The sequence below is a fragment of the Cotesia typhae genome, unplaced genomic scaffold (assembly GCF_013202065.1).
Source record: "Cotesia typhae breed Kobodo isofemale line unplaced genomic scaffold, CoteBio_Ctyphae contig_59, whole genome shotgun sequence".
In the NCBI taxonomy this organism is placed as follows: domain Eukaryota; kingdom Metazoa; phylum Arthropoda; class Insecta; order Hymenoptera; family Braconidae; genus Cotesia; species Cotesia typhae.
The window spans coordinates 2,984,317-2,995,881 of NW_027423761.1; the positions used below are offsets into that span (position 1 = coordinate 2,984,317).

Below are 11,565 nucleotides of genomic sequence, written 5' to 3' on the forward strand. Positions count from 1 at the left end.
AAATTGTACGATAATTACTTTAAAACTTAAAAGTGCAATGATATACTTTGAATCGGTTTAATGCCAACAGTCACTGTACTTCACAATAAAATAACAGGTACCGAAGAATACTGATTTTCACAAGGAATCACCAATCCACGAACAAGCTCGAACAGGTAGATCAGAGCGAGAGGGGGTATAATGCATATTCTCAGAACCAAAAAAATTAAGGCATACACACACTGCAAATTACTGAGAAGTTTACATCGTAATGTGACAGAAACTAAAAGCAATCATAATTTTATTAAGCCTGTCGATGCATGTAGTATTACCTAAATTATAGAGTACTATATACTACTCTATAGAACTATATGAATTATGGAATACGTAGCATTCCACAGCCTAAACCAACAAAAATTCGTAAATCTCCGTATAAACACGGAGTCGTACATACAAAACTGAAACTCTGATAAGTTTACAAAAATAACGCCGTAATTATACGGCTCCGTATGCATACGACTCCGTATGCGTACGACTTGAAAAAATTTAAATTTCCCGGGCACGTAATTTTTCAAGTCCGTATGTATAACACTCCGTATATACGCGGCTCCGTTTAAATACGAGTCCGTTTGTGTACGTCTCCGTATGCGTACGACTTAAAAATTTGAATTTCCCCGGGTCTTTAAGGTTGTCCGTATGCGTACGGAGCCGTATGTGAACGGATCCGTATCTCCCAGTTGCCGTACCTTTAGCCACGTCCATATTATATTATGTGCATATTATATCTAAGTATACAGCGGTACCAACTTTAGTCATTTTAATGTCTCCGACGGTTAAGTAGATTTTGTATGGTAACTGCAATACAGAAATAGCAATTGTAATTTTGAAATTATCCAATAGAGGGATTGCAAGCTGTATAAATTGAAAGAAAATATATTTTAAAAAGAATAAAACTTAATAAAGAATAATTAATAAAATAGTAATGAATCAATGTAAATTATTAATAATTACTCGAAAGTATGATTAAATGATAATTAATTAAATTGAAAAATTTATTTATAGTTTTATTATAAAATTATATGTTACATTTTTAAATCAATAACGTATAAAAAATAAAAAAATATTAATTCGATAATTGATAATTGAAGGAACGAAGTTATTTATAATGTTTATTTTATTGATGTCAAAAAAATTAAATTCATATGATAAAATTGTTTATTTAATTATTCCAAATGAATGAGATTTCTATAATAAATTATTTATTTTTGGTAATTATATTTAAAAAAAAGTAAATTATAATTGAACAAATTATTCAGTTTGTTGTAACCTAGGTGGGCTTTTCTCGAGTAAATAGTTTTCTAAAAAAATCAACATAAACCGATGTAAACCAATGTATATTAAATACTGATAGCTCTGAGGGAATTTAAGTTCCAGAGTCAAATAAAATTTTTTATCCACCTATCTATTTAAAATCGCTACTCGTAATTACTTTTTTATTTTTTTTTTTTTTATTCCAAAAATTATTCAAGTGATATGTCAGTGAATAAACGCGGGCAATAAATAAATATTAATGCCCTAAGGATTAAAATTTTTAAAATTATCTAACTGAACATAATTATTAATTTCAATAATAGTTATTTAATTTTTATGTATAAATTACTTAAAAAAAAAAAAAAAAAAATTCAATTTTAATCACATAACTTATTAAATTTTACTTTCCAATAAAATATCATATGATCTAAACAGATTTTTTTAACACGATATTTAATAATATTTCAATTGCTGAATTTTCAATAGCTATAAATACATTTCATTTATAGAAATTTGATTGTTTTATTTAAGATAATTAAATTAATTATTAATATTAATATTCATTTATTGAATTAAATCGTCAATTCAATGGCATTGAGATTGTTGTTGAATTGAAGTTATTGTAAATACAATTTATTCATGTAAATAATTTTTATGAAAAAAAAAAAAATTATTCAATCAATTAATTTATAGTAACGCATTATTAACATTTACATCCATCTAGTCATTTATTGCAGCAAAATAAATATTTTTTGTATGCCGCAATAATTATTTGATCTTGTATAAAAGATATAATTAGATATTTTTTATAACACATGCATCCATGCTTTTAAAATTTGGTACAATTTTTTAGACATTCAGTGCATGAATGTCATAATTTTTTTTTTTTTTTTACAACAAATCGATGCTATATACAAGATCAACGTTTATAATATAATATATTTTAATTTTTTTTATAAATTATTTTTATAAATTTGAATTATAAATTCTAACTATTATTTAAGCATCTGGTATCTATTAAATAATTTTCGTCGATTTGTTTAAGCTTGAAAACTTTCTTTATTAATTTATTTTTATTTTATGATAATAATTATGTTTTTTTCTATTCATTCATTCCGATCTGCAAACAAAAAAAAAAAATAAAGTTTATACAAGATAATTTCTTAATTACAATAAACAGTTTTATACAATTCATTAGCAAAGTTATAATTTAGATTGGTATCAATAACTGATTGTATTAAATGAAAAAATACAGATAAAATTACAATTAAAATTTTTTACCTGTAAAAAAATATCACCGCAAAGGAATCATTGTTATTCAGTCTTCATTATGAAACTCCACTATTCTCTATACCTAATTTCTTATCAGTGGCTTCTTTTTTCACCTGGTGAAGCGTATTTGCATTATATAAAAAAGGCGAATCAGCATCTTCCGTTTCTATAGCATCCTCAGCTTTATTTTTCTCCATGCAGAAGCACCCATTTTCAAAAGCTCCTCTTGTACGTCCGAACGTTCTGCTCTATTGAGCGGTCTTTTCATATCATCGTGTTTAATAAATCTGGTATCGCGACAGTACATCTTAATATAGACAGTTCCGACATCTCCTGGATAATTTTTTATAATTCCTTTTACTGGGTTTTTACAATTCTTTGCCTTACAATGTCCGCTCATAGTTGCATAATCCCTACCATTTTTAATTATTCTACCTCTTTTGAAAACGAAAGCCCATTTCAAATGATGTTGCTTCTAAAAAGCATATGACATTTTGTTTGACCAAACATTTGGTTTAAATCCGATGTACTTGCGACCGTTGTGAATAAGAGGTTCAGGGCTTTTGATTTTGTTCCATTCGTCTCGATTAATTTCAACAGTAAAATGATCTTGCTCATTAATATCACATTTGTTAGAATCTAGATCAGAATTTTTATTTTCACTATCATCAACACAATTATCATGTTTATTATCATCATTTTCGTCTTCATGCTTAATGTCTAGACTGGTGTCCACGTTGTTAGATTTAATAATAGGTTTAGATTTGTTAGTAGGATTGTGTGTACAGAGATACCACATTCTCTTAGAGCATCTGTTAAAATATTATTTCTGTTTTTAGTAATATTAGTTCTTACACTACCAATTTTCCACTTTTCCTTGAGGTCAGGAAATCTTTTGAATTTTGACATCTTTTTCAATTCTTTGTCAGACTCCTGAACTCTACGGTGGTAATCCATTAGCAAAATAAGTAATGTATGTTTTTAATACTTTTATAGCTAGTTCCAGAGATACAGCTGATACTGCTGGCATATTTAACAACTCGAAGTTTTTCTGAACAAAAAAAAAGACAAATTAATAAAAAAATGGTCAGGTATAAAAATTATAAATATTAACTTATTACACCAAACTCAATTCGTTAATGTTCGCACTACAATGGAAACAAAAATATATCTATATAGTAATATAACAGTCGTGTTTGTCATTTGTTTAATATTAAGCACTACATGTATCTAAATTATAAAACAATTAAAAAAATTTTGAAAAAAAAAAATGCTATAAGAAATACCATTCATTAAAGTTTAAGTAAAATTTATCAATTATTTTTAATCGGGAATTAAAAAATTAAGTTTGTAGATTTTTTTTACGAAAAATATCAAATGTTAATATACCGAGGTACAATGAATCTACAATATCAATAATTTTAATTTTGTTGTTAAACAGCTGATTCCTGGCATTGGAGTTTCATAAATTTATTCTAAATAAATAAAAATTTCAAAAAATAATGCTATGACATTGGAATATTTACAGGATATTTATAGATCTACTTACTGGCAATGTTTTTTTTTTTTTGTTTTTTAATTCTATTGTATAACGAAAAATTTGATTTTTAGTTTTCTTTTATCTTACAAGTACAACAAAGATAGTTATATCGGTTTCTCATCAGGAGCGCAAATAAAAAAATAAATTAGAATAATTGTTAAAGAAACAGTTAAAAAAAAAATTAAAATTATAGGATAATTAAAAATAAAGTGAACAAATATTACAATATATTCACTTACAAATAGATAAATCTTATATTTAATTGCTTAACAGTCGGTTTTTCGAAGACATTTACAAAACTGCAATGACAGTGAACAAGGTTGTTGATTGATATAATAAAATGCGTTAAAATTCCTACTTGTATAAAACTTTTGCAATAACAGAAAACAATGACATGAAAAGTCTACATCAATAATAAAAATCTAATATAAATTTATTACATTTATGTAAAGAAAATAAAATATTGTTAAAAAAAAATACTAACTTTTTAGTCATATTAGTTTTTTCTAAAAATGTTTATTCACTAGCTCCAGCTTCTTTTCCGATGATATCTTTTTTCTACGATTTATAGTAGTACGTGTGTGTTGAAGTCCATAAGATCTTGGAAATTCACAATAACCTTGAAATTTTTGAAAATATCTCTGATTGTTCACCTGATTTTCGTATAATTCTTTATTATTATATTTTCCGTTATTGCAATACAACGATTCACTGCTACTTCGACGGTTTTGCCTAAATTCATTATTTAAAAATTATTTAACTGAAATATTAAACAAAAATTTAAAAATATGGTATTTTAATTCATTTTTAATCATTACGTGTCAGGATCTTGTTGAAGTTGAATGTTTTCATCATTGTTATATATTTCAATAATTTTTTCAACTGCTTACTTTTGTTACCGTTGTTTTTATTCGACCTGGGCCCCTTGATTTATTGTTGAGATCCACAGATTCGGTAGAGTATGGCACCTACTATACAGTCAAAAAGAATGGACTATTTTTTTAAAATGCGAGTAACTTATATATAAAAATATGTCATTGAAATATGACATATATCGATCGATGAGTCAAAGTTTTATGTAACTCTGTCCAAAATTGCTAATTTATAAAAATTTTTTGACAAGAAATATAAACAATAAAAGATTAAAAAACAGGGTTTCTTTTTTGACTGTATAGTACCGCTTAAAACTTTGATCTGAAAAATTTATGATGTAATAATAATTATAAAACAATTAATATTGAAATCATTCAAATCAACTAAAATTATTGAATTAACAATTATAAAAAACAAACCTTGTGAAATGTAATAACTTATTTAGGATAAATACGAATCAATGTAGACAGCTACGATATCCTAGTAATAAATGTGCAAAAGTTCTGATATATACCGCTTTTAATTATTTATCTAGCATTGAAGAATATGTAGCTGTCACAGCCGCAGGAGGAAAAAAATTTCCGAGTGTCACCGCGGAAATAAGTTGTGGCTGAAGAACAAGTGATAAAGCGTCTTGTAATTTTAATAACAATAACAGTGGTTCAGGAAGAAGAGCTAAAGATAGTCCATCGGGTACCATTATTAAACCACCATTCAATTCAGCTACTACGGCGTCCATCTGTTAATTAAATATAGATATAAATTATCGCCATCTTATGATTCAATTTTATATGCAATAATTTATAGAACTACTTACAAATATAGCTGTCTCATGCACTTAAGAACCATGTACACATAAAAAATAGTGTTGGCGTGCAGAAAATTTTAATAAGAGCAGCAAGTAGTGAATACATCTGTTAATAAGTTTAATGTAGCCTAGCAAAATGAAGCAAAATTTTTTGTTTGATCATTACCGCAAAAAATAATACCAATTCAATACGGATTCCTGGAAATAATAGTATCTGGTTTCAATAATGTATATTTTACTATCATAATATGTTTTTTCTTCTAGATCGTAATTTAAATGTAATAAAAAATAGTTATCACTGAGGCTTAGACGTTGTAGTAAATTTTGATGCTGATTTTTTTTTTTTTTTTATTTATATTTCTTGATTATCTGGTTTTACAAGTTTTACCTATATCGGTTATGTTTAGCATGAATATCAAGATTCAAAGATGAATGGAAATGAGACTTATAAAAAAATTCGAAAATTATTGTTTCAAGTATGAAGGGTTGTTATTCACTAAATAATAAATATACATTTGAATTGTTCTTAAATTTTTATGTAAAGTGTTATTTCTATTTATTTTTTAATCTTGATATTCATGTTAAACTTGATCGATATAGGTCATAACTATGGTCAAAAATTTAATTTAGAAGGGGTATTGTACAACACAATCAAATGTTTTATCCCTTTCATACCAAGTTCTTAACCACATTGATAAGCATTTTTTATTATATTTTAATTAATATATTATATTCAGAATATACAATACTATTTACCTAACGAAGAAACTTGCAGGCCGTCTACTGATGGTACTTGAATACATACCGGTATATTTCCAAGTATGATTTTCAATGTACACCATATAAATAATACCCAAACATCTCTGAAATAATAAATGTTATAAATTTTAAATCTAATCTAATAATTAATTCATTTACTGTAAAATACCATCTTTACTCAAAACCTCTTTACCATTAATCCCCTCTACTTGAAAATAATAGTAATCTTGTGAGATTTCTCCAAATTTTTAAGTAAAGATAGTTAATGTTAGAGACGTTTCAAGTGGAGATGGTATTTTGCATCATTTGTAATCATATAATAATTTATCTAATGCTAATAATAAGAATAAGCTTATCAATACCCGAAAGTTTTCAATGTAATCCTACCTTGAAACTGATACCAGACATGGGGCGCATACATAATTTTACGATGTGTAATTGCTGGAATAGTTCGAAATGAAGCACGACTAATCAACAAGTTCTTCCCCTTGGTCAACTAGCTTTGTCGGTACAATTGAGACAATTTTATTAAAATTTAAAACACATATCTTCACAGTAATAGCGGTTTTCATCTATGTCCGTGAGGATTGAAACGAAAAAACGTGCTCTCTGTCTTTCTGTTGAAAGTACCCATCCTTGTTTTTGGCAAAACTAGTAAACATATTAATTTATTCTTTTATTAATACTGATTGATATTTTATTTAGGTGATGTACTTACCCATTCGAAACCTTCGATGAATGATGTATCAAGCCTATAATTTTCAAAAAATTTTTAGACAATGACCCCATTGCTTGTTCCAGCTTCTATAGTATAAAATAAATAATGAGTTATTAATTAATTAATTAGTTATAATTAATAATAATAATAATAATAATAATAATAATAATAATAATAATAGTGTTGACTTATTTTATTTACAGTGATCATAAGCAACAATCGTAAAATCATCTGCCAATTAAGATATCTCGTTGAATTTTGGAGATGCATTTTGAAGGCCGTAATAAAACAGACGGTATTCAACATCCCAAAGTTTAAGTATAACTTGGAGTTTTACAGACTTTAATTATGAGTTTTTAAATATGATCCCGACAATAACTTACACTGTTGCTGTAGAATTATCACAATAGTAATTGATTTATATTAAAAAAAAAAAAAGTAATAAAAATGGAGTGATGTTAATATATCTTACAAGAACTACTGTAAAGTGGTGATATACATTACAAATTACAACGTAAGCAACGCGAGTTTACATTACACCGCGGGCACATGTGAAACCCAGCAATAAGGCTATGACAATATTTTAATTAAAAATATAGAATAATTTGCTATTGAACGGTTTTTATGATGGAACAATTATCAATAGTGAACAAACTAACGATAATGAATGGAAATTAATCAATTTAAGAGATAAAAGTAAAGATATCTAATAAACAGAGATAAATTTAAGGATGAAAATTTATGTAATTATTTATACAATCAATTTTTATAATCGAAGAATCACGGATAAATAAAAAAAAAAAATTAAAAATCGGAAAAAAAATTTTTAAGTGAGGCTAAGTTCAGTAAGCCTATTGACAATATGCCTGAATAATTATTAAAAATGTTATTTTATTTTATTTTATCGTTTTTCATTAAGTTTTTATATTTTTTTGAAAAATAATAATTTATAAAAATTTCTTAATTCATAAAATTATGAAAACTTAAAAAATCAACATTTTGAAGCATAATAATATAGAATAAGAATAAGACCGTATTAAAAAGCTCCCTATGAGATAATTAATTTTTTTTTTGTTCAAAATTAAAAAAATATTTTTTATATACCTTTTTGATTATTTTCTTTTCCAACTACATTTTCAATTAAACCACAACTTATCGTTGTATAAGCAAAAATGAACATTATTGCGTTGACATTGGTGTAAGTATAAATGCAATACTTTTATTATTCTCTTTGTATTGTCATTTATAACTTATTTTATTATAATTAATTATTTGTCAAAAGAACAACAACACCAAGAAAAATAGAACATAAGCATTGTTAGATTAACTTAACTGCGCAAGTGAAATAATTTTAATTGGGGATATCCTTTAGAAATAGTATTTTACGCATGCGCAAAAATATACGCGTGACACTCTAGGGCACTACATTATAGCGCGCAAAGTTTAAAGATTCAACCTAATTCATATAATTTTTTTTAATTTTCTGGCTAGAAATGTTAAAAATATCTGACTTACCGTACAATAATATATTATTTTTTATTTACAGCGCTGATGATCATCCTTAGAATTACATATATATATATATATATATATATATATATATATATATATATATATATATATATATATACATATATATATATAAATATATTTATAAATCGACATTATTAATTAATTAAGTAAGAATTGTTGAAGAAAAAAATCTCAAGCTTCATTGAAAAGAAAATTTATTTTGAATGTACAAAAAAAAAAAAAAACAACAAGTACATCTTTATTGATAAAGATGTACCTGTGCGTCCGAGCACGACTTCACCACTGTACTGCATTCACCTGCAATGTCAATTTTGCAGTGGCTTATTAGGGAAATCTCGGTAAAACCCAGCCAAGTACAGTCGGTCATCCACATAATGACCTCAAACCACACGAAAAAGAGGCTTTAAACTAATTATTTTAACCAAAATTAAAAATCATCTATCAAATTATTCTCTATAGTTTAAAATAAAAATCTTAACATTTATTAATTATTCTCTTTTTCGTGCCACACACACACACACACACACACACACACACACACACACACACACACACACACCGACATAAATAAATTCAATAATCATTGTAATTATCCCAACTGTGGTCTTCTGGAAGAACTTGAACTCTCTAATATTACGACTACTAAGTGAATTTTCTGAAATTCTAAAAAAATATTAATAACTACGACTAATAATGAGGCTGCCCTGTGCTAATATAATCTTTTAATTATATTTAATTAAATCTTTTTAGTTACTGTACTTGGAAATCTCAGTCATGTAATTCTTAACTTCATTTTAACTGATAATATTTATGTCTAAGAAATATATTATTAAATAGTATCTTAAAAAATTAGATTACTACAGCTCAACCTCAATTAAAATATCTTAAAATAAATTATCAATGTATTAAACTCATACTAATACCTCCAACTCTGCAAACTCAACTAAGTTAACCGCAGCCCTGCACATTACACAATCCATCTCTCGGCCATCGTCCCGTCTTGATTCAAACCATCCAGTATTGCATTGCTCACAAGTTACTACATGTCCACACGGTTGGTATCTCATAATTGGACGCCTATCTTTACAAATGCAGCACGTAGAGATTTCTTCTTCTTCTTCTTCTTCTTCTGCTTGGTCTGTCGCCTCTAATTCTATTTCTAACCTTTCCAAATTATTGTTTGTGGGTTGGTTGGCGAGTAAATTTTGATTTGAACGACGAACGATCTCATCCAAGTTTAAAGCTTAACATAAGATTTAATTGAAAAAATTTTTCTCTTTTATTAAATGAATCTACTGATTTATTGATTTCATACCTATTTCTGAGTTATTGTCTTCACGTCTCATTAACTTAAACTGAGGTGATAAATTGATGCCGGTAACGGTCATATTTTTCAAAATTGGAATTAATAATGTCCCAATTTTTTTTAAGAAATCTTGACAGTTTTGAGATTCGCCGATATTTTGCCAGAGCTTATCAAGTGGCTTACATAACTTCTTTCCAGTGAAAATATTTTTAATTTTGTATCCACTCCAATTTATTTTTTGATGCTCTTGATAATGGTCAAAATGAAAATCACATTGCTCACTACAGGACAATATTTTCTCTGAATTATAGAATACAAAGAAAATAAAAATATTAATTATTTGTTATTTTTTCAGAATTTAAAAAAATGTTGAGCTTATACTTTTCTTTTTTTTTATTTGTTTTAAAGTCCTATAAACTATTAATGTCATGAGTGACTACGGTAGGGGGTTTACTTTTGAGGTTGCAACTCGTTTTTATTTTTTATTTTTTTTTTTGAGCTGAGCAGAATAATAATACACTCAAATAGTGAAAATATCCATTAGTGTACGCCGGACTCGAACCCGGTCCAATGCTTTTTGGTAAGAAAGGGCCGGATCCGATAGGTTACTGTGCACCTGAGCTTATACTTAAAAGTATAATGCTCCGAAAGTAAAATAGTCAATGATGATTAAAAAATGTCAGTATTATTTATAACTTTTTATCGATTAAAATGCTTATGAGAACTGTAGTTTCTAACAAATGATTATATGTCTGAACCATTACATTCTAAAATTTTAATTATTTTTATTTTAATTGAATTTTCAAAAAAAAAAAATCAATCTCTTGTGATATTTGCATCTAAATAAAAAAAAAATATTGGTAATATATTTTTATAAAACCATAAAAGTCAGAGTATAATTTGCAATTATATTGTGACAATTTTCAATATTTTACTGAATAAAAGAGTCTCGTTTTCAATTTTGAATCATTATTATATAAGTCAATCGACCAATTTTTTAATATCATCTTAATAGGTCTAAAAATTAATTCAATGTTTATAAATTTATATAAAGTTAAGAGGCACGGGGGGAGGGGCTACATGGGAAACCTTTTTACATGTAAAACCGAACCTCGTTTTGCCCCTCCCCCCTCCTTCCCAATATATTTACCAAGAAAATCCCATCCAGTGCGACCATTTCGTAAATGATTATTCATATGTCTGATTATTATATCAGAATTTTTCACTAAACACCGAGCATTTTTAAAGAAGCTGTAATTATTTACACCTACTCCGTTAATCCAATTATGAATATAATAATTCAGTAAAGCTCTAAACATTTGGAGCTGTTGATTACTTAAAGATGATACGATTGGACAAAAGTTCTCCAATATTTTAGAGGCTGGTAGAAGGCTTAATGCAATAATTTTAGCTAAAATTATAGCGGTAGGACCATCTCTGATGCTTAAATTCAAACGATTTACCTC

The 11,565-nt window shown here is 26.7% G+C and overlaps 1 protein-coding gene across 1 annotated transcript; it reads right to left on the reverse strand.

Moving 5' to 3' along the window:
- Nucleotides 1-8,970: 8,970 nt before the first annotated feature.
- On the reverse strand, nucleotides 8,971-11,391 carry LOC141532435 (uncharacterized). Its single transcript, XM_074250776.1, has 3 exons — nucleotides 11,250-11,391; nucleotides 10,109-10,380; nucleotides 8,971-10,036 (listed from the first exon to the last, which is right to left on the reverse strand). The coding sequence occupies exons 1-3, from the start codon at nucleotides 11,261-11,263 to the stop codon at nucleotides 9,705-9,707; spliced, it is 618 nt and encodes a 205-aa protein (XP_074106877.1). The 5' UTR covers nucleotides 11,264-11,391; the 3' UTR covers nucleotides 8,971-9,704.
- Between the last annotated feature and the right edge of the window lie 174 nt (nucleotides 11,392-11,565).